Genomic DNA, 24749 nt, shown 5'->3' with positions numbered 1-24749 from the left:
TCAATAGGTCAAAATCAATGGGGCAAAGACAACTGGCAAAGACAACTGGCAACTTCATATATCATACAAAGGTCAATAGGGTAAAGACAACTGTCAACTTGATCGATCGATAGGTCAAAGGTTAATCCCTACATTAAAGGACCTCCGGAACATCCTCCGGAATGTACTGTCAACTTGATCGATCGATAGGTCAAAGGTTAATCCCTACATTAAGCGACCTCCGGAACAACCCCCTCCGGAAGGTCAAAGGTTAATCCCTACATCAAAGGACCTCCGGAACACCCTCCGGAAGGTCAAAGGTTAGCCCCGCCCACCTGTCAATCATAGGGTCATAAATCATTTTGACATAAGGTGAATCGTATAACTACTAATGCCGCTCCATCTGAAAGCAGGTGATGGTGATTTACTACTAATCAAGGAACCGGCTTTACTGACGAGATGCGCATAACAATGTGATGCGATATATCGCCCAGCCCTATTTCAGATTTCAATCCGATCAAGTGTTTACATGTTCTCTTGATCGGATTAGAAAAGGAATAAACCACCCCTTTCAATCCGATCGAAATTTCTTTCGGATCGAGCTCAATCTGATCAATTAAGGTGTTTACATGAAGGCTTTTCAGTCCGATTGAGCTTTCAATCCAATTACTAACGGATTATTTGATTGCATGTAAATGTAGCCAATAACTAGCCAACAATCACCTCAATTTTTTCTCTGCTTTTTCCCCCCATAACAAATGTGTTTTATAAACACACAGATACAGAAGCCAGAACAAACGAAGGGTCAAGAGCCCAACTAAAGCAAACACTAATCACCATAATGGTGATGAAACTAAACACAACATCTAAAGATCTATTAATTCTCAATGAAACTTTTGTAGACGTCTGACAGAAATAAAGTTAGTCTGGTTAGTGATAAGTGAAGCTGGTAATGCTGTTTGTGGAGTTGTTTAATCCTCCTCTGCTGAGATCTTATATATTTATGTATTATGTATTTTTTAATCTTCAGTGGATTTCATCTAAGGCTGTGGCTGAAGTCAATTGTAGTTCTTGTGTTTCTGCTCGTCTTTTTGGGTTGTTTACACGACACCATTTCAACTAAAAACATAAAACTTTTTATGTGTTTTGGCCATTCATTTACACGACAACAGCATTTTGGGTGCCTGAAAACCCAAACTTATGAAAACCCGCAGCCTACGAACTCTTTGTGAGACATGCTTTTTAGGCATTAAATAATGGAGCAAATACCAGTGAATTGACTAGCACAACTCAGTTCCTGGAGGGCCACAGTCCTGCAGAGTAGAGATGCACGGTTGGCGGTTATAGCCGCGGACTCCGTGGATAAACCGCGGATCGGGCGGATGACGTGATGAAAAAAAATATTTTAATTAAATTCAGGCGGGTGGCGGGCGGTTTCTAGTCTCGCGGCTGTCATCAGCAGCACCTTGTATCAGCGGATGGCGGGCGGGTGCGGTTTTGAAAGTTGGTCAAAAACGTTGGTGCGGATGGATGGCGGACGGATGATGAGTTTTGTGATGCGGTTGCGGATGAAATAATAGCCCGCGCATCTCCACTGCAGAGTTTAGCTTCAACTTTAATTTAATGCACCTGATACAGCTAATCAAGTCCTTCAGGCTGTTAAAGAGACACTGAGGCACTGAAACAGGTGTGACTGTACCTTATGAGCCGCAGCCTAAATTCCTCCTTTTCTACACACCAATCTGAAGGGGTGGATTCTGGAATCCACAGCTGCTTCAATGTATATTCAATGTAGGGCTGGGCGATATATCGCACGATATTGTAATGCGCATCTCGTCAGTAAAGCCGGTTCCTTGATTAGTAGTAAATCGCCTTCACCTGCTTTCAGATGGAGCGGCATTTACTACAAAGAGCCGTAGTTCACTGACAAGCTGAGCCATATCGCATTAATATCGCGGACGTATCGCCAGCGATAATTAATGCGATATGGCTCAGCTTGTCAGTTAACTACTAGGGCTGGGCGATATATCGCATCACATTGTTATGCGCATCTCGTCAGTAAAGCCGGTTCCTTGATTAGTAGTAAATCACCTTCACCTGCTTTCAGATGGAGCGGCATTTACTACAAAGAGCCGTAGTTAACTGACAAGCTGAGCCATATCGCATCAATATCGCGGACGTATCGCCAGCGATAATTAATGCGATATGGCTCAGCTTGTCAGTTAACTACGGCTCTTTGTACACAGCAAAAACTCCAGTGTTAAATTAACATTAAATTAACACTCCTGCGAGTGTATATGAGTCCACACTCAAGAGTGTTAAAGTTAATGAGATAATTAAGTGATTAATTTAGTGATGATTGAACATTATTGAAGACACCTGAAGAATCACTGAAGGAGAAAATCTCAAATTGTAAGCCACCGTTATGTCGATCATTGTTTACTTTAGTTGGGCTCTTGACCCTTATATTATTAACTTTAGATTTTGTTTGGCTGCTTTATCTGAGTTATAACTGTCAGGTGAACAAAGAAAAAAAGTGATCTGATGGTGTTGGTTATATTATGACAATCATCATTTGAACTTTTTTGATTTATGTTGTTTGTTACAGCATAACTGTGATTCTGCATAAATATCCAGAATTTTAGCTATAATATAAAGGATTTTTTAAAAGTTGTTTTTTAAAAAAAAAACTTCAAGATTCAGTCTATGCATCTCAACAATGCTGACGAGCAGAATATTCAATTAGGAAAAGTCAATTACATAGACAATTCAGATCATAATTTATTCATATCGCAATGCATGATGGGAGCCATTAATGAGTTGTGATTGGTGGCAGCCACTGCAACATGCTTTATTATTGTCACCATTGTTGAGATTCACAGGCTGATTATTGATGTCTGTGTTTCTAAATACAGTTATTTGAAAGTGTTTAGATCAGAACAATGTTTATTATATATTTTGAATTATAAGAAACATACCTATACTCATATATGCTTTAAAATCACAAAGTTGTTGCCAATAAGTTAAACCAAACTATCTCAATAAGATTCATTTTCAGATCACAGCATGATTATGCCAGAACATAACCAACACTATCAGATCACACTTTTCTTTGTTTATTTGACTGTTATAATTAAATAACAGCAGACAAACAAATTAAAGTGAATGTATAAAGGTTAACTAAAGCAAACACTTATCGCCATAACGGTTGCTTACAATTTGTGATTTTCTCCTTCAATGATTCTGCTTGTTAACATCAGGTGTCTTCAATAATGCTCAAACATCACTAAATTAATCACTTAATTATCTCATTAACTTTAACACTCTTGAGTGTTAATTTAACACTGGAGTTTGTGCTGTAGAGTAAATGCCGCTCCATCTGAAAGCAGGTGATGGTGATTTACTACTAATCAAGGAACCGGCTTCATAACAATATCGTGCGATATATCGCCCAGCCCTAAAATTAACAAATTTCAGACACAATATGATCAGATATTTGGTTTATTTTTGCTTCACCAATAACAGTGACAATGCTGTGTGATTCAGCAAACCTTCCAGTGTTGTTTTAAATATATCTTGTCCAGTCAACACGGCTTGTTTCCTATATTATTTTTCTAGGCAAAACGTTAAAATTATGGTTTAGATTTTTTCAGTTACACCCAAATACGAAGTAATGTCTAGTTTTAAGAAATACACACACACACACACACACACACACACACACACACACACACACACACACACACACACACACACACACACAGACTCACCCTGTATGTAAGGGGAATTCTACAATTTTGCCCACACCAAAAGTGCTGGAAACTGTGTGCTATTGGAAAACATCTGGAAACGTTCTGGGAAGCTGTTTTACTTTAACGCCCACCCACCCCTCCCATAAAAAGGAGAAGAAGAAGAAGGAAACAAAGAACGTACTTCAATCTTCTAACAAGGACACTTGACATGGGGTAAAATATAACAGCTATTACTCTTTCAGCTTTTATTATATTCATTTAGTATTAATTTTATCCAAAGCGGAGTACAACAAAGAGACCATTGATCAAAGATTACAAAGTGAATTACATGCATTTTACAGCAGAGGAAAAGGTAAGAAAATGGCGATTTAAAAAACTTTCTCAAGTACTGTAAATTAACCATTTGTTAGATAGCATTGTATATTGATTCTACGACATTGTAAAGCAACATTACCACTATAAGTGTACAATAATAAGCATATTTTAGTTTTTGATGCTTAGATACGTTTGTTTGCATTTGATTTGACTGTTATTTTAATCAGACTAGAGTACACTGTAAAAAATGTTCGTAATTTGCTTAACAGTATGTACCCTTACTATATACAGTGAAAAACTGTAATAGCTCTTGACATTTCAATGACAGTTTTTATGTTTTACGTTGTTGTGGCAAAAACAATAATTAAACAAACAGCATCACAGTAAGAGACATCAGATTCCAATTGTATTTTAAAAAAGAAAGTTTTATTCTTTTAAAAGAGGTTTGTTCACAAAAATACCGGACAGCTACCTCGCGATAGGAACAAAAAACCTAAATCACACATGCAGAAAACAGACAGCCTTTACCCCTTATCTCTAAAGTCTCTTCTCCTGTAAATTTCCACTCACCCCAGTAAAACCAGATCTAGCTGGTCTTAGAAAATACAATGGTCCTTCTAACCCCCCCTTTCTGGGCGGTATTTATATTTGGCATGCTGGGGAGGGATCCGAGCTCGGAGTTCGGCCCGAACCCAGAGTACATCCCACCAGATTTGTTTAAAAACTGCCAGCTGTGGTTGCCTGTAGTTTAAAAATATTGTATTACAAACCAATTTGTCATAAACGTTATTATTGAGGGTCCGTGTACTTTTTGATCATTTCATTTCCTGTTTGGAATGGAATAACGAGAAATGAAAACCATCTCATTTATTCGTTTTTTACTTTAGTTTAAAAAACAAAAAATGAGATTTTGGCTCGATTTTTCATTTTTCGTTTGTGGTTTACAAATCGGTTTATGGGTTCGATATTTCATTTGGCAGACGTGAGCGCGCTGACACGCCCCTTTCATCTGATTGGTCAAACCGCTCCGCCTTCAGTACGAGCTTTTCTTTCTGTCAGGCAGAATAAGAGTCAGTACGAGTGCGGCACTGACAAATGCACTTTAATAAAATAATGTCTGAAACCACCACTCACTGTTAACTATGCACAGTATTTGAAACAGAAATATGTTGCTGGTCACGTAATTCGTGCTGCTGCGACTTGCAAGCAACCCCATTAATGTGAGCCACTGTAGGCCTACACAGATTATTTTAGCTAGATGTAGGCCTATTTCTCATTGATAAATACAGTGTGAATAGTTCCGTCTCTTTGAATAAGGGGAAGTGGAAATAAAAATCAATAATAGACTGAACTGTAGCCTACCATGATAATATGTCCGTAACATTAGATGTCCGTAGATTACCTACCCATAACTGTTACATTAGAGTTAGGGGATAACACAATTTGTAGCTATAGTATAAAAATCATTGTCTAAAATTCCCATAAAACATGAAAACCCAACAACCCAATGGGAATATATCCTTGTTGTGTAAAACATCTGTTCATAATCTCTGATTACACAATTCCAATACGAATAGGCGAATAGAAATGGGCATCCTTTGTGAAATATAGCAGACCACATTTTTTTAACTGTTATTTAAGCTATATTTGTGCATAAATGTTTGCATTCAAGTTTTTAGAGATAGACAGACAGACAGACAGACAGACAGATAGATAGACAGATAGATAGACAGACAGACAGATAGATAGACAGATAGATAGACAGACATAGATAGATAGATAGATAGATAGATAGATAGATAGACAGACAGACAGATAGCCTACAGCTAGATAGATAGATAGATAGATAGATAGATAGATAGATAGATAGATAGATAGATAGATAGATAGATAGATAGATAGATAGATAGATAGATAGATAGATAGATAGAAGTCTAAATGTGTTTGGCTTATATAAATTTAAAACATAAGCATTATGAACTACAATAGCCTAAACAGAACTGGAACCTTTGTAAGATATGCGCTCGTCTTCACAAAAACTACATGCAGGGTTTTAAAACATCTCGTGTGGAGAAAATATTCTTTATCCTGTGCAGTATGGCAAGCCATGGCAAAAAGCAGGATAACTTGTAGGCTATAGCCTTGAAAGGAAAACAAATTTGCAGAGTAAAAACAGAGTTTGTGTTGTTGAATCAAATTTTTTTTTTAGTACATCTTAAAATATAGAGCTCATGACAAATAATAGTTCCAGATGGACAAACAATAAATGCAAAAACCAGTGTGAATAACAATATCTTAAAAGAAACTAGAGAGTGGCAAACTTTGAAGTAGGGTTCAAGTTTTAATTAGTTGTACAGCTTGAAGTGTAAAGCTTATTCTCATACACAGATATGGCCCATTTATGAATGAAATTCATGCTTTTATTTGTCATTTAAATTGATGCAAACAGGGAAAGAGAGTAGAAAAGACTTACTATCCTGTCGCCCCCTCTAGTGGACAGCATTAAGTATTACGGCCTTCTTTGCTCAGATAACGCAAGTCAATGGGATTTTTTTTTCGGAAGGTAAGTCTGACCAGTCCGAAAAGATATAAGCGAGTCAGACCAGTCTGAAGGTCTGAGCTGAGTTTGGTGAAGCATTAAAGTTCTAGGCGGAGTCAATTTCTCATAATAATAATAATAATGTTTAAATATATGGCTTTCTCAAGGCAACATAATAAAGAAATCTCAGAGAAACATCGACCAATTCAATATGTAATAAAAATTTATTCGTTTTATAATAAAACTAATAACATTTTAAAGGTATGCCGTCTTCAACCAACATGATTTTAATTAATCTCAAACCCTACTAATTTTGTCAGTATTAGTATACGTTCACTGATTCTTGCTTCTCTCTTTTCTGTCTTTCTTTTCATGTGAACTGAGTAGGCTTACACATGATTACATTCATAAAAAATAATCTTTATTTCTATTCAATTTTTGCCTTGTGATGTAAATAAAATAAGAGAGTGGTAGCCTAAATGTTACGGACATATTATGATGGTACAGTTCAGCCTATTATTGATTTTTATTTCCTCTTCCCTTTTATCCAAAGAGACGGAACTATTTGCACTGTATTAATCAATGGGAAATACATCATGCTAAAATAATCTTTCATATAGCTCCGTGTGGGTCGCTTGCAAGTCGCAGCAGCACGAATTACGTGACCAGCAACATATTTCTGCTTCAAATATTGTGCGTAGTTAACAGTGAGTGGTGGTTTCAGATATTATTTTATTAAAGAGCATTTGTCAGTGCCGCACTCGTACTGACTCTTATTCTGCCTGACAGAAAGAAAAGCTCGTACTGAAGGCGGAGCGGTTTGACCAATCAGATGAAAGGGGCGTGTCAGCGCCGCCCACGTGTGCAAATGAAATATAGAACCCATAAACCGATTTGTAAACCACAAACGAAAAATGAAAAATCGAGCCAAAATCTAATTTTTTGTTTTTTAAACTAAAGTAAAAAACGAATAAACGAGATGGTTTTCATTTCTCGTTATTCCATTCCAAACAGGAAATGAAATGATCAAAAAGTACACGGACCATTGAGAATTACCAGGTTTAGACATTGATGTTTTATTGAAAATAATAAAGTTTGAAGTCACCATTATGGAGATGTGTTTGCTTTAGTTTGGCTCTTGACTTTTTACATTTCTCTACTGCTTTTACTGTGTGTTTATAAAACACTTTCGTTATGGCATGAAAATCAGAGAGAAAATGTGATCAGGTGTTGTTGGTTATATATTGACGATGAAATAATCATTCTATAGTAGCCTGATTCATTGATCTCATGAAGAGTCTTATCTTTCATTGTATGAGGAATTTTTAATACTATTATGTTTCAAGTTTTTGAGTATAAATGCTCTGTGACCCTACCGCATGCGAGCCAGCAGAGATGTTACGTTCGTGAACAAATCGTTCTTTTTGAACCAATCTTTTAGGTGAATGAATCGAGTCCATTGACTCATATTTCTCATTCACTCAAATCCCTCCCTCCACAGCAGCGCGGCGCTATTAGCAGCACATGCGCAGCTCAGTGAACCGGGTAGCTCTGTGGACTTGTTCAACCTGTCAAAGAATGACTAAACCTCGAGCCAATAGCCTTCGAGTATGAGATGTGACGAGCATGTGATTCGTTGAATGTAGTGAACGAATACTGCCTTCACTGACAGTGACCGAATTGCTTTTGAGTCTGAACGAGAGAGAGGTCTTCTCGTTCGAACGAGTTAACGAAAAGAACCAGTGTTTGAACTATAATGATGGCAAACTGATAGAGCTAGGCTCGTGTAGTTGGCATATTTGCATGAAAGAAAGAAATTTACACTTTACCATTGTTATGAAAACGGTTAAATAATGCAAGCTGATGGTTAAGTGTAACAAAGACAAATTAACATTGTAATTTTTTACTTGGTTTGAGTGTGGGCGGGGTGCACTTGACTGTTTACTTGATTTAAATTTGCACTTCTCTTTATCTGCTTTTCTTATATTTTATTTGTGTTTTAGACTTAGTTTTGTGGTATTTTGCACTTTGAACAATTTACTTGACTACTGTACAGTACCGTAAGCACTGGTGTTTTGTGTTCATTTTGTATTATTTATCATTAACTTTAACACTGCTTCAGTGACACTTACAACACTCTTGAGTGTGGACTCATATAAACACTGCAGTGTTAATTTAACACTGGGGATTTTGCTGTGTCATGCACCCACTAGTAAAAATAATATATAAAAATTATATCTGCTGTCTGAATAATTTTTCGTTTGACTATTTCCTCTATGCCTCAAGTCATTTGACTGCAATATATAATAACTATAATACACGGTTAAATAAGCTTAATTTTCTTGTAATGAGACAGAACTTTAAACAAAGGGTTTAAACGGTCTCTAAAGCTGCAAATGTTATAATATAGACTATGAGTTGAACATTTTCAATTCACCGTGTATGTGCTAGATGTGTGTATTACCTGCCTTCTTTCTCCCTTGTTTAGTTTAAATAATTATAAATAGTTTAAAAGTCTGTTGTTCACTTTTTTTTTTTCTTGTATGACACTCCAGATGGCACTCAGATGTTTCAAAACCCATAAACAACACATGAATTCTGTTCCTTAATGTGGTAAGTCAATCATTAGTGGTTTTAATTATAATTTATTTTAATACAAGATTCTTATTATTAATAAGAATAAAAGAATCATACTTTCTGTTGCACAATACTGTGTTTTGATGCCATTTTTTATGTATTTTCTTTACTATATAAGCTTTTAATCAGAAGAGTTTCTGGTTCCATCAAGACATTCTGAGGTAAGTGGCACCAAAAAGGCCAATATTTTTTATGTGTATCATCCTATCACTCCATAAGATGATAAATATTTGTTGCACTAAGAACCAGGCATCTAGGATCAATGACACATTACTTTAGACGCTGATTTTCTTTCAGAAAAATTAAGACCAGACAGCCGTTTCATCTAGACGTCCAGTAGAGATCAGTGACTGGAGTAGAGACCATGTGAAACAATGGATGCTGGAGATAAAAGTGGACAAAGAAGGTGCAGAGATTTTGTATAATCATGAAATTACTGGAGCTGGTCTTCTCAAATTAAAGTATGATTATCTCTTAATGCGAAACCTATCAAATGATACAAGTGAATCAATTATTCAACAGAAAGATCTTCAGAAACAAAAGACTCAGTTGTTGTAACTGAAACCGGTCTTATAGACCTCATACAACCATGCCATGAATTCAAATAATTCACCAGACAAGAAGACAATCCTGCTCACCGGTACATAGAAAACAGCAAACTAGCTGAACCGGTCTTATAGACCTCAGACCTCATAAAACCAAAAAAACGTTGCCCACAGCTAGGCGTTTTCAGCAGAGCGTCTAGCGTTTTCAGCCGGCTAAAAACTCTTTGGTGGACACACGGCCTAAGAGACAGCAGCAACACCAGGAGTCTTATTACTGCTGATTCCTCAAAGGAGTATAAGGAATATATTACTCCTGCAAACATGCAACGATTGTCCCAGTTGAGGAAGGACGCTGAAGAAAAGCATCTCTCTGTTGTCAAGCACAGTGTGCAAGGCTCTAAACTGTGTGAGATGATAACAGGAGGGAGCCAGTCTTTAGACAGGTCACACTTTGCATGGTACATTTTGCTGGCTAACAAGTCTCATCCTGTTCAGCTGGAAAACCTGGATTTCCTTCTTCACATGGATCTATTGGCTGTTCTGGATTTCGATCCAGAATCTGCTGAGAGTGGCCTGAATAAGCTACTTGAAGAGTGAAAAACGTCAAATGTTCATTTACCAGCTCAGTATAAAGTTCCAGGTGAAGTTGAAGATATTTTAAACAAGTTAAAGCTGACCAAAAACACAAGCTGGGTTTTCTGTAATGGAGGCATTAATAAGGAAAACCCTTCTGATGATGATAAATGATTGACTGAGAAGGGATCTAAAGGGTTAAAACAGTCTCTATTGCTGCAAATGCTGAGTCGAACTGTTGGATACATTTTCAATTCACCATTTATGTGTTAAATGTGTGTATATCAGAATCAGAATCAGAAAGAGCTTTATTGCCAAGTGTGCTTGCACACACAAGGAATTTTCCTTGGTACTGAAGCTTCCAGTGCACATACACAATTACAGATACAACAAGAAACATAGTAATGCAAATTCTACAAATAAAATTAAAAAAAATATGGAAATACTATAAAAATATATGGTCACAGTTGTGATTTTGTCAGAATAGACATTTACATATTATGAACATATTAACAGTATTTTGAATAGTATGAATAAATATAAATATCACCTGAATTTTTAAGATATTGCACTAAACAGTGGGAGTATTGCACTTACAGGCATATGCCTTGGGAGATATGTTAACTGTTCAGAAGGGAAATGGCCTGTGGGAAGAAACTGTTCCTGTGCCGAGATGTTCTAGTGGCCAGTGATCTGAGTCTCCGTCTCGACGGTAACAGTTCAAACAGGTGGTGTCCAGGGTGAGTGGAGTCTGTGGTGATTTTACCTGCTCTCTTCCTCACTCTGGAAGAGTACAGGTCCTGGAGGGATGGCAGGGGGGCACCAATAATCCTCTCCGCAGTCCGGACTGTCTGTTGTAGTCCCCTGATGTCTGATTTGGTAGCTGAACCAAACCAGACAGTGATGGATGTGCATAAAACAGACTCAATAACGGCTGAGTAGAACTGAATCAGCAGCTCCTGTGGCAGGTTGAACTTCCTCAGCTGGCGAAGGAAGTACAGTCTCTGCTGGGCCTTTTTCACAGTGGAGTCAATGTGATTGTCCCACTTCAGGTCCTGAGAGATGGTAGCGCCCAGGAACCTGAATGACTCCACTGCTTCCACAGTGCTGTTCATGATGGTGAGTGGGGGGAGTGCTGGGCTGTTCCTCCCGAATCCACGATCATCTCCACTGTTTTGAGCGTGTTCAGCTCAAGGTTGTTATAACTGCACCAGACAGCCAGCTGTTCAACCTCCAGTCTGTAAGCAGACTCGTCACCGTTTTGGATGAGACCGATGACAGTGGTGTCGTCTGCAAATTTCAGGAGCTTGACAGAGGGGTCTTTAGAAGTGCAGTCATTAGTGTACAGGGAGAAGAGCAGTGGGGAGAGAACGCACCCTTGGGGGGCACCAGTGCTGATTGTGAGTGTCTTGGATGTGTGTTTCCCCAGTCACACTCGCTGCTGCCGGTCCGTCAGGAAGCTGGTGATCCACTGACAGATCGAGGATGGCATGGAGAGCTGGGTCAGTTTGGCTGTGAGAAGACCAGGCATGATGGTATTGAAGGCCGAACTGAAGTCCACAAAGAGGATCCTTGCATAAGTCCCTGGTCTGTCGAGATGTTGCAGGATATAATGCAGTCCCATGTTGACTGCATCATCCACAGACCTGTTTGCTCTGTAAGCAAACTGAAAGGGATCCAGCAGGGGTCCAGTGATGTCCTTCAGGTGGGCCAACACCAGTCTTTCAAACGACTTCATGACCACAGACGTGAGAGCGACAGGTCTGTAGTCATTAAGTCCAGTGATTTTGGGGTTTTTGGGGACCGGAATGATAGTGGAGCGTTTGAAGCAGCAGGGAACTTCACACTGCTCCAATGATCTGTTGAAGATCTGCGTGAAGACCGGGGCCAGTTGGTCAGCGCAGGCTTTTAAACAAGCAGATGAGATGCCGTCTGGGCCTGAGGCTTTCCTATTCTTCTGTTTTTTGAAGACTCTGCTCATGTCCTCCACACAGACCTTAAGCTCAGGTTGGATGGCAGGAGGGGGGAGGAGTGGGAGTGCAGGAGGTGATGGTGAATGTGTGAAGTGCAGGTCAGAGCCGGTGTGTGGTGTGAATGAGGGCTTTTCAAACCTGCAATAAAATGAGTTTAAATCATCAGCCAGGTGTTGATTGTCCACAGATCGGGGGGATGGTGACTTGTAGTTGGTGATGTTCCTCAGGTCATTCCAGACTGATGATGGGTCGTTGGCTGAAAACTGTTTTTTCAGTTTTTCAGAGTAGCTTCTTTTAGCAACTCTGATCTCCTTTGTCAGTCTGTTTCTGGCCTGGTTATACAAGATTTTATCCCCACTTCTGTAGGCATCCTCATCCATATTACCTGCCTTATGTCTCTCTTGTTTAGTTTAAATATTAATAAATATTTTAATAGTCTTATGGAACGGTTCTATAATTTTTTTTTCTTGTATGACACTCCAGATGGCACTCAGATGTTACAAAACCCATAAACAACACATGAATTCTGTTCCTTAATGTGGTAAGTCAATCATTAGTGGGTTTAATTATTGTTATTTTTAATACAAGATTATTATTATTAATAAGAATACAAGAATCATAATTTGTTACACAATACTGTGTTTTTATGCCCCTTTTTTATCAGAAGAGTTTCTGGTTCCATTATGGAAACATCAAGACATTCTGAGGTAAGTGGCACCAGAAAGGCCAATATTTTTTATTTGCATCATCCTATCACTCCAAAAGATAATACATATTTGTTGCACTAAGAACCATGCGTCTAGGATCAATGGCACATTACTTTAGACGCTGATTTTCTTTCAGAAAAATGAAGACAGCGGTTCATCTAGACGTCCAGTGGACATCAGTGACTGGAGTAGAGATCGTGTGAGACAATGGATGCTGGAGATAAACGTGGCCGAAGAAGATGCAGACATTTTGTACAATCAGGGAATTAATGGAGATGCTCTTCTTCAATTAAAGCAGAATTATCTCTTAATGCAAAAGCTATCAACTGATGCAAAAGAATTGATTTTTCAACACAAAGATCTTCAGAAACAAAAGACTCAGCATAAGAACGAAATTACGTGTCACCCTTTCAATAGATTTAATCCTGCTCACCGGTACAAAGAAAACAGAAAACTAGCTGTAACTGAAACCGGTCTTATAGACCTCATACAACCATGCCATGAATTCAAAGAATTCACCAGACAAGAAGACAATATAATGAATCAATTCACTTATGAGGTCATTCGATTCGCAGCAGCTTGTATGAACATACGCACAAATGGCACTATTCATTTTGGAGTGAAAGACAATGGAGAAATTGAGGGTATCGGTATCCCGAATAAAGATGATTTTAACCAACAACAGTCAAATGCAATTGTAAGACATTTTTATAAAGATTATGTTGAAATAGCAAAGAGATGTATTAAACCCCCTCGATTTGTTGAAGTCCTCAAAGCTGACATGAAATCTGCAGGAAAATATGTTATTGAGGTAGACATAGAGCCGTCCTCCATAGTCTGTGAAGAATTATACTTTGACACTTATAATGTGGAAAAAAATGAAGATAAGAAGAAGAAGAAGAAGAAGAAGACAAATAAAGTTGACAAGTCTTTTTTCAAAAGAGACAGCAGCAACACCAGGAGTCTTATTACTGCTGATTCCTCAAAGGAGTATAAGGAATATATTACTCCTGCAAACATGCAACGATTGTCCCAGTTGAGGAAGGACGCTGAAGAAAAGCATCTCTCTGTTGTCAAGCACAGTGTGCAAGGCTCTAAACTGTGTGAGATGATAACAGGAGGGAGCCAGTCTTTAGACAGGTCACACTTTGCATGGTACATTTTGGTGGCTAACAAGTCTCATCCTGTTCAGCTGGAAAACCTGGATTTCCTTTTTTACATGGATCCAGTGGCTGTTCTGGATTTCGATCCAGAATCTGCTGAGAGTGGCCTGAATAAGCTACTTGAAGAGAGAAAAACATCCAATGTTCATTTACCAGCTCAGTATAAAGTTACAGGTGCAGTTGAAGACATTTCAAACAAGTTAAAGCTGACCAAAAACACAAGCTGGGTTTTCTGTAATGGAGGCATTAATAAGGAAAACCCCTCTGATGTTGACAACTGGTTGACTGAGAAGGGATCTTCAGTGCGTGATGTTGTTTCTTTCCTGTGCAGAAAAGATGTGGTGCATCGCAAAAAACTTCTCACCATATTCCTGCTGTTAAGTCAGGTGAGCGACGCCAACGACCCTTTGCTTGAGACATTCGGTATGTTTTTACAGGAGCTCAATGGAGGAAACCAAATCTTATGCATCAGTGACAATGAAACAACATACACCTACTGGAAGGATCTCATTAAGGGCCGATATGGAGTTGACATCTCTTCAAGATGCATTTATGAGCTAAGTTTTGCTGAGGTCAATGGCACCATCCTCAGTCTGTGGTCAGAGAATCGCAAATCAAGCCGGTTTCTGCCTTGTGGTGGTGGCAGTAATGTTGTGCTCCCACAGAAAACTGAGCAATCCCTAGAAACACTGAGTGTTCTTTGTGTGAACCAGTGTGATGGAGGAAATGAGGACAAACAAAAACATCAGGAGAACTTCTATAAGGGTGGAAAAGTGTCTTGGTGGAACTTCTTCTTCTCAGAACAGCCCGGATCAATGCCATTCATCAAACGTGACAAGTTAGACTACATAATCAACACTATTATTCCAGACATACGCAGGCGGAAGAGAGCTTGTGAGTTTTTCAACATCTTTCATCTTCCAGGCTGCGGTGGGACTACGTTAGCCATGCATGTCTTATGGACACTGAAGGATAAATTTCGTTGTGCAGTGCTGAAGGAAACAACACATGATTATTCTACCGTAGCCGAACAGGTTGTGCAGCTTCTAACATATGAGAAAAAAGAGGAAACTACACAACTTCCTGTTTTAATCATGATTGATGACTTTTGCGATGTGGAAAAACTCCAACTTAAAATTGAAGAGGAATGTTTGAAGCAAGATATTTCTTCAAATTCTCCTCAAGTCATAATTATGAAAGTTGAATCCTGTGAACAAACTGAAGGCACTGACAATGCAATTTTCATTGGAAATGATTTATCTAAGAGGGAACAGAAACTGTTTGAAGAAAAGCTAAAGGAGTTTAAGAAAACCAATACAAACACTGAAACTTTTTATGGATTCATGATTCTAAAGAACAACTTTTCCTCTGCCTATATTCAGGGTATTGTGAAAAAAACCCTGAAGGGCTTCAACTTCCAAGACAAACATTCTCAACTTTTTGCTGTTCTTGTCCTCCTGCATGTCTACTGCAAGAATGCATTGCTGTCAGTCTCTGCATGTGAAGAGTTTCTTGGTCTGCAAACTAAAGCAAACTTTGAAGTTGAAGATGGATTTGAGAAGTTTTCCACTCTTTTAACAAGATGCACAGTCGATTCCAACATTACCTTTGAAGGCATGAGGGTGATTCACTCAAGTATAGCTCAACACTGTTTGAAAGAGCTGTCGACTTCTCTTGGAGTGACAAAGGCAGACATCACTAACCTTCTGCTCACAACAGACTCGTTTTATAAGAACGCTCTGGGGAAACAAAAATTAATGCAGGATGTCCACAATATATTGGTGAAGAGGCAATATTCAGCTAAGGATGAAAAAGCTTTTCAGCTTTTTTCACCTCTTATACAGGATATAATGGAAGAGACTCCAGGGAAGGAAGAGACTGTTCTAAACAAAGCAGCAGAGAAGTGCTACAGAAAGGATGTAATATTCCAGCTCCTCGCCAGGTACTATTACATTAGAAAAAAGGACTTTACAGTGGCCATGAGTTGGGCAAATAAGGCCAAATACCTTTCAAAGGAAAACTCCTACATATGCGATACAGTATCAAAGGTACTTCTGTCTGAGCTCAAGCATGCTCTTGATGAAGCAGGTGATGATCCCATCAAGCCGGACAGTCTTGATAGGTATCTTAAATTGGCTGAGTTTGCAGCAGAAGCTTGCAAAGAAACACAACAAACTGCAGACAAAGAGGCCGCATCTCGACGGCAAAGACTAAATGATTATAATACTTACAACACTGCTGGCCATCTTGGTGAACTTCAAACTGCAGCTACTGTTATACAAATACTGCAAAAGAGACTAAACTCAGATTTCACTCTCAACAATTGTCTTACTCAAGTCCTGTTGGGTAAAATTACAATTGAGGATTTGTCAACAAAGAAACCTGTACTCAAGCAATATTGTGATGTATTGCAGAAACACATTACCTTTCTTCTTCAACTAAAAAACACAATGAAGCAGCATTTTGTTTTTTTTGACAGTTTTTTTGTCAACTTAGTCACTCTTGTTGATGGGAAAGAAAAACATAAGCTGACAATGGACATGGTTCCCAAGTACTTTCAACAGTACACTGACCTGTTTTGGGAAAAAAAAAAAAATTGGAGTGAGCTGGTCAAGAATGAGTGCATGAACTGCATGGTTAAACATGAGCAGACACGTGAATGTCTGGAGATGAACAAGGGTGATTCCTATACAGGACTTCTACAATATTTGTATGAGAAAGACTCTGCATCAACTCTTGAAGAGATCATCCAGCAGTATAATTTCATTCTGGAGTCACAAGAGGCCAGACCGATGGACACTGTCAACTTTATCTATGCCAATGTAATTCTGGCCAAAATCAAACCTAAATCTAAGTGCATCAAGCCTTACCAAGACCTTTGTGAATTACTCATTCACCACACAACCTCCAGTAACTGCCTGCCATTGCACTACATCACAGTTTTGTTACTATGGCAAGAAGCCAACCTTGAATTACCAACATTTGTGTCAAAAATGAAGGAGTCATACTCAGCAGAGCTGAAACCTGTGTCTAATGGAAAGAGAGCAGCGATTCATTTTTACCTTGGGAAGGACAAACGTTACGGTGGCCTGATTTCCCACAGGGATATTAACAGCTTGTTAGGATCAGGGCAGAACATCTCAATTCAGTGGGATGATGAAAAAATATGTAAGAAAGTGAGAAAAAGTAAGAAGCTTCGCAGAGTTTCTGGTGAAATCATTGATAATTTGATCTTGGTTGCAGATGTGAATGTTAGGGTTGACCCAATGTTCAGAAGCCAGTTACGTAAAGAATCTGGCACAAAAGTGAAATTCTTCATCGGATTCTCAATGAATGGACCAGTTGCAATTGACATACTTTGTGTCAAAAAGTCCATAATACGGTTGTAATGGATCTGACTGACGACCGGAGAATCATGAATGAGGAAACTCCAGTTATAAACATTAAGGCCACTTACACACTGTACAGTTTCAGGAGTGACAACCACATTTATCTTATCGTTCCATGTGTGTCAGCGGTTTTTTTTTTAGTTTGCCTCATTATCATATCTTACACACACATCAATATAAATTGATCTTTTAATTTCATTAATATTGCATGTTTTAGGGCTTTGTTTTAGCAGAAATGTTTGATGTGAATTTCATAAAAGTAATGGTATAGTTGTGTTGTGTGAGACTTCAGGGAGCACATGTACTGTACCTGTGTTGTACTTCAGTCTTAATTTCTTTTAAATACATTTTCTTATAGCATTTTACTCATTGATATATTCATATACATGGACTAATTTATCATCTTCTTTATATTCATGTACTTTTTTTTACTTCAGTTTACACTCTAAAATAGGGCCTGATGTACCATTTTAATATGAAGGAATTTTCCATATTGACTTTTAAAATGTATTTTGAATCACACTTTGATTGTGTTGTGTTTTAGATTTTAAAACAAATTTTTCTTACAGTGTACATTTATTTCTTGATAAGTATTGCTATTCATGCTTAACCAAATGTTGTATAGAGAATAATGTTTAAGCCCCATTCTGTCTTTATGCAAGGCACTTTTTATAACTGAATGAAGAACTAAAGATGACCAACTTGGTTTTATGCTTCTATTAAGACAAAGTGTATCTAATAAACCTATTTCTTATCACACCTGCACTGCTCCTGCATCTAGTCATGTCCAGTCTGGTATATTTCAAAGCCGCTTTACTGAACTCGATTGAATGAGCGTTATCAGTGGTTATCAGCTCATATTTATGGGCCAGTAGGGGCCTGCTGCCTACTGGTAGGCTCAGAAGGCTGTTATCATCCATCCACATGGTTAATCACCGACAAATACAAGAGAAGACTCCAGATCCAATCCCAGAGGAATCCAGCTCGCCGGAAGTCTACTGAATGACGCAGCAACGTAGCAATATTTCACGCTTGATATTTTCAGGTAAGAACATTTAAATAATAATAATAATAATAATAATAATAAATTGAATTTGTATAGCGCTTTTCTCGAACTCAAAGTCGCTTTACAGGGCAGGTGAATCAGCAAGAGAAAAAAAAAAGAAAAAAAAAACATATAGGGATGGGAGGGGCGTGGGGCTACGGATAGGCAGAGGTGAAGAGATGGGTCTTGAGGCGGGACTGGAAGATGGTGAGGGACTCAGAGGTGCGGATCTCATGGGGGAGGGAGTTCCAGAGCCTGGGAGCTGCCCTGGAAAAGGCTCTGTCCCCAAAACTGCGGAGCTTGGACTTGTGGATGCAGAGGAGACCGGCTGAGGTGGATCTGAGGGACCGTGAGGGTTGATAGGGGGAGAGGAGGTCAGTGAGGTATGAGGGGGCCAGGTGGTGGATGGCTTTGTAGGTAAGGACCAGGATTTTATATGTGATCCGGTGGGAAATAGGGAGCCAGTGTAGTTGTTTTAGGACTGGAGTGATGTGGTGCCAGGATTTGGAGCGGGTGATGAGTCGGGCGGCTGCATTCTGGACCAGTTGGAGTCTTTTTATGTAGTTTGAGCTAATACCAAGGAGTAGTGAGTTGCAATAGTCCAGTCGTGAGGAGATGAAGGCGTGAATGAGTCTTTCAGCAGCAGAGGGTGTGAGTGAGGATCTGATTTTGGCGACGTTGCGGAGGTGAAAGAAGGAGGTTTTAATGACATGACAGATGTGAGGTTCAAGGGAGAGGGTTGAATCAAAAACCACGCCGAGGTTGCGGGCCTGTGGGGATGGGGAGACAATGGTGTCGTCAATGGTGAGAGTGATGTTATTGGTTTTGCTGAGAGTGGATTTGGAGCCTATGAGGAGGAATTCTGTTTTATTGCTATTGAGTTTGAGGAAGTTATGTTGCATCCAGGTTTTAATAGCTGACAGACAGGAGTTGATATGGGAGAGGGGAGGATTGTGGGGGGATTTGGTGCTGAGGTAGATCTGAGTGTCATCGGCATAACAGTGGAAATTCAGTTTGAAGTGACGAAGTATCTGACCAAGGGGGAGGATGTAAATGATGAAGAGGAGGGGGCCGAGTACGGATCCTTGGGGAACGCCTTGGGTGACTGTGGCTGTTGCAGAGGTGTGATTATGAAGAGAGATGAAGTGGGATCTGTTGGAAAGGTAGGAACGGAGCCAGCTGAGTGCAGTACCTTCGATACCAAGGTCTTTGAGTCTGGTGAGCAGGATGTTATGGCTCACGGTATCGAAGGCTGCACTCAGGTCGAGAAGAATAAGGATGTTGAGGGAACCAGTGTCAGCGGAGGTGAGGAGGTCATTAAGGACTTTGAGGAGAGCAGTTTCTGTGCTGTGGAGGGGGCGAAAACCAGATTGGAGAGGTTCAAATTGGTTATTGGCATGAAGATGGGTTTGTAATTGTAAAGCGACTATACGTTCCAGGGTTTTAGACAGAAAGGGGAGGGTGGAAATTGGGCGGTAGTTGTTGAGGGAAGAGGGATCCAGACCAGGTTTTTTGAGGATAGGGGTGACAGCGGCAGTTTTGAAAGCAGAGGGAACAGTTCCAAGGGACAATGAGGAATTGAAGAGGTTAGTGAGGTAGGGGCAAAGGACGGGGAGGCAGGACTTCAGGAGTGGAGTAGGGAGGGAGTCAAGTGAGCAGGTAGTCGGTTTGGAAGAGCTGATGAGTTTAGAGATTTCAAGAGTGGTGACCAAATTAAACTGGGAGAGGAGGCAGTGTGGAGAAGGGGGAGAGAGGTCAGGAGGGATGGGGGGAAAAGGGCCCGTGATAGGTGCTGGAGTAGATACTGGAAGGTCGGATGCAGGGGATAGAGATTGATGAATGATATTGATTTTATCAGCGAAAAAGTGAAGGAATGAGTTGCAGAGATCCGGAGTAGAGGTAAGGAAGGTGTTGGTCCGAGGCTTGATGAGGTTGTTCAATGTGGAGAAGAGGGTTCTGGGGTTTAGACATGGGTTGGTGAGGATGGTGGAGAGGTAGGCAGATTTGGCGGCAATGAGGGCATCTTTGTAGGCAATGAGGTGGAGTTTATAGGCTTCATGGTGGACTGTGAGAGATGATTTTTTTGTCAGGCGTTCAAGTTGGCGTCCAGTTTGTTTCATTTTCCGGAGTGCAGGTGTGTACCAGGGTGACGAGTTGTTAAAAGTGACAGTTTTTGTTTTGAGGGGGGCCAGAGTGTTAAGGGAGGTACACAAAACGGAGTTGAGGTGGTTTGTGAGATCATCAGGTGAGGTGAGGGTTGAATCCACGTGGAGAGTGGTGGAGAGCAGGTCAGAGAGATGATGGGGATCAATTGATTTAAGGTTGCGGAAGGTGATTTCTCTGAGGAGGCGGGGGCGGGGGGTTGGAGACGGAATGGTGAACCGTATCAGTTTGTGATCAGAGAGGGGAAAGAGGCATGGATGGAGGTTGAGCACTGGTTGGTTAGTAGAGCAGACCAGATCGAGGATGTGTCCTTTTTCATGGGTGGGGAATGTGACATGTTGGGTGAGAGTAAAGTTGTCCAATAAAATTGTGAATTCTGATGACAGCTTGCAGGTGGAGGAGTCTATGTGGATGTTTAGGTCACCGAGTAGTAGCAGACGTGGAGAGAGAGATGAAGCTAGTGTGAGGAGTTCAGTTAAATCAGAGAGGAAGGAGGGATTTGGTTTAGGTGGCCGGTAAATGAGGATAACTGTCATGGAGGAAAGAGCTTTGAAGACGAGATATTCAAATGATGATACTGAAGGGAGGGTGAGTTCAGTAATCCGGAAGTTCTGATTATAAATAACGGCGAGGCCACCTCCACGGCGGGAGGGGCGGGGTTTGCAGATGTAAATGATATAACCGAGCATTTAAACGGTAATTAATTAGTCAATAAGGGAAAACAATACATAAAATGTGTTTTAATGTTGCGTGACATGAGTGTTGACATGAGATAAGCGTATTGCGATTATTTTGTAAACGTTAGGCTAACCTTAGGCCCTATTACGTTACGTTATTAGCCTATCATTACGTTAACTTACTTGATTTATGTGAGCATTAACGTTGCTAATAAGCATGTTTTTACGTATGAAGCTAATGGGAAAATTTTGTTTCTACACTAAAAATAGATGTAGAACAACACACATCATGTGTTGATGGTAGTTTGACACATGTTGTGTAGATTTTTAACACACAATTAAAATGTAACTGGATAGAATATCACTGGGTGGAGGACAGTTTGTGTTTATGAAAATAATTATAGGTATATTTTATATGGTATCCCATAAAAAGCTCTAAAATAAATAAAACAATACATTACAATAAATACATAAAATCTTAATTCATAAAAACAAAGATTAACTGGTGTTTTTTTGGCAGCCAATCACATCATGCCTCTTTTGCAATGTCTTTTTCAAATGCTGCTTTCACTTGTTATTAATAACCAATTTATTATAACAAACTATTTATTTCTGTCAGACGTCTACAGAAGCTCTTATTGAGAATTACCAGGTTTTGTGTTGACAATTCATTGAATGTTTCATTTGAAGTCACCAGAATCGTGATTAGTGTCAGCTTTATTTGGGCTCTTGACCCTTCAATCTTAAACCTTTGTTTTCTCTGTTGCTGTATCTGTGTATTTATTTTGCACACTTGAAACAGCTGACTTTGCAATGAGAAAAAGATCATAAGATAATCATGAATTTAAAATATTCAAGAGTATAAAATATAAAAGAAGACTTTAAAAAAGTTGTAGCAAGTTATCATATTGTTATTAGCTTAGAGTTTGCTTTTAAATCCCTGTAGTGTGTACTGGATCTTACAGTCTATGCTATATTATCCTATATTTCTTAAAAAAAAAAAAGATGTTGTCAAAAAGTTTTAAGCTGTAGCAGAAGTTAGTCAAATACAGACATCAATATTCAGCGTATGAATCTCAACAATGGTGACAAAGCTTCATGTCGCAATGCATGCTGGGTGCCACCGTAGTACAAAGCTCATCCATGACTCCCAGCATGCATTGCGGCATGAAGCTTTTCGTTTGTCACCATTGTTGAGATTCATACACTGATTCTTGATATCTGTGTTTGATTAGTTTCTGCTGCAGCTCAAATCTTTCTAAACTTTTTTTTTAAGAAGTCATTCTGCTCTTTTAGATACCTTGATGTAGTTTCACAAGACCGTTATAACTAACAGCATATAAATAAAATAAATGCACACCATCCATATTCTCAAAAATTTGATCAGATCAGTACTTGCTGATTATGACATCACCAAGAACCATCTGATCATATTTTCTCTCGCCATAACAGATGTATTTGATTAAAATACAGTTGCAGCAGTCAGAGAAAAACTAAAAGAAAAGTAAAGGGTCAAGAACCGAAATAAAGGAGCCATTAATCACGATTCTGGTGACTTCAAATAAAACATTCAATGAAACATCAAACCTCTGTTAATTCTCAATAAGAGCTTGTCTATGTAGATTCATGATGTCTAAAACATCCAAATGTTCAAACAAAAAACATCACTGGACTACATAAACACAAGTTAACAATATGTATCAGTGTTCATCCAAACACTCAGTTGTAAAAACACAGGAAGTAACTCTGGCAAATACACACCGACTACTGTCACACGTGACACATATGTGACACAAGTTGTGTTACTATAACACATTAGTGTGTAAAAAGTTTCAACACACTTCTGTTTAAGAGGAATAACACATTAGTTGTGTTAAAGGTAACACAAAACGTGTAGTCCTTATAAACACAGAGATGTGTTAAGAAACAACACAGGTTGTGTGTTAAATTTGACACAACATGTGTTGTCCCTGAGCACACTACATGTGTTAAAATCTACACAACATGTGTTAAACTCTACACAACATGTGCTGTCCCTGAGCGCACACACTACATGTGTTAAAATCTACACAAATTGTGTAAAATCTACACTACATGTGTTAAAATCTGCACAACATGTGTAGTCCCTGAGCACACACACTAAATGTGTTAAAACTGACACAACATGTGTCATTTTTAACACATCTCTTTTAAGAGTGTAGTTAAACGCAAAGTTAGCCTGTAAAAATTACTTTTTCCACACTGTAAGACTTATTGCATAATATTGTATGCTCGTTAACACTTCACTGAAGCCTGAATTTATTTAAGACAGAGACATCAAGAATCAGCATATGAATCTCAACAATGGTGACATGTTTCATGCCGCAATGCATCCTGGGAGCCATGGGTTTTATACTATTGTGGCTCCCAGCATGCATTGCGGCATGAAGCATGTTACCATTGTTGAGATTCATATGCTGATTATTGATGTCTGTGTCTCAAAAAAAAATCCCCATAATGGATTTTTTTAAATCAAAAGAATTAGATTTCCAAAAAGATTCAGAATGTTTGATCTGTGGCAAGAGAGTATTGTTAGTGAATAATCTATTAACATCAAATAACCACTTTTGGAAAGTGATGATGTAAGTGCATTATTCTATTTTTTGTTGTTGAAAACTATATCATCTGATCATCTTTGTTTCTGGCTTTTTTTTGTAACAAATTACATGTTTTGGTTACAATTGTCACAAAAAACACACTCGCAAAAAAGGGCCAAGATTCAAACTGCCCAACTAAAGGTAACACTCATCACCATGATGGTGATCAAACATTTTCAGTAAATCATCAACATCTAAACCTCAGTTAATTCTCAATAAAACCTTCTGTAGACGTATAACACAAATAAAGTAAATCTGTTTAGTAATAAGTGAGGCTGGTAATGCTGTTTGTGGAGTTGTTTAATCCTCCTCTGCTGAGATCTTCAGAGATTTAATGTATTTTGTCTTAATTTGATTTAATCTAAGGCTGTGTCTAGAAGGCAGTTGTAGTTCTTGTGTTTCTCTTTTTTTCTGTTCTTGCTGTTTCTCTTTCATTCAGTGATTCTACTTGTTGACAGCAGGTGTTCATCATTAATGCCCAATCATCACTTAATTAATCACTTAAGTATCTCATTAACTTTAACTCTGATTCAGAGTTATTTTAACTCTCTGTAGAGAGGGACCAAATGTTCTCTGAGCAGAGTTAATTTAACTCTGGGGATTTTGCTGTGTACCTAACTTTTTTGTCTTCCTTTACAGCATCAATTTCCAGTGGA

General features: G+C 38.9%; 1 protein-coding gene across 6 annotated transcripts; it reads left to right on the top strand.

Moving 5' to 3' along the window:
* The first annotated feature begins 3737 nt into the window (after nt 1-3737).
* LOC143710908 (sterile alpha motif domain-containing protein 9-like) lies at nt 3738-18331 on the top strand. 6 transcript variants are annotated; one of them, XM_077202140.1, is made up of 8 exons: nt 3880-3944; nt 9141-9198; nt 9341-9383; nt 9520-9628; nt 9745-10407; nt 12797-12854; nt 12978-13020; nt 13157-18331. In XM_077202140.1, exons 7-8 carry the CDS (start codon nt 12997-12999, stop codon nt 17570-17572), a joined length of 4440 nt encoding a protein of 1479 aa, XP_077058255.1. In that variant the 5' UTR covers nt 3880-3944; nt 9141-9198; nt 9341-9383; nt 9520-9628; nt 9745-10407; nt 12797-12854; nt 12978-12996; the 3' UTR covers nt 17573-18331. The 6 variants fall into 6 exon arrangements, with proteins under 6 accessions (XP_077058257.1, XP_077058256.1, XP_077058253.1 ...); XM_077202139.1 differs by having other exon boundaries at nt 3881-4083; XM_077202142.1 differs by lacking the exon at nt 9745-10407 and having other exon boundaries at nt 3738-3944.
* Nucleotides 18332-24749: the final 6418 nt, after the last annotated feature.

The sequence above is a fragment of the Siphateles boraxobius genome, unplaced genomic scaffold (genome assembly GCF_051911475.1).
Source record: "Siphateles boraxobius isolate OS27281-9 unplaced genomic scaffold, OSU_SipBor_1 49, whole genome shotgun sequence".
In the NCBI taxonomy this organism is placed as follows: domain Eukaryota; kingdom Metazoa; phylum Chordata; class Actinopteri; order Cypriniformes; family Leuciscidae; genus Siphateles; species Siphateles boraxobius.
Note: the sequence above shows the minus strand (reverse complement) of the source record. Positions and strands in the feature narration are given on the sequence as shown.

What these genes read in the sequence shown, in the direction of transcription:
- LOC143710908 (XM_077202142.1), top strand. Translation starts at nt 12,997, where the DNA reads ATGGAAACATCAAGACATTCTGAG. An exon ending in AAACATCAAGACATTCTGAG is followed by an intron (nt 13,021 to 13,156) that starts GTAAGTGGCACC and finishes ATTTTCTTTCAG; the next exon opens with AAAAATGAAGACAGCGGTTC.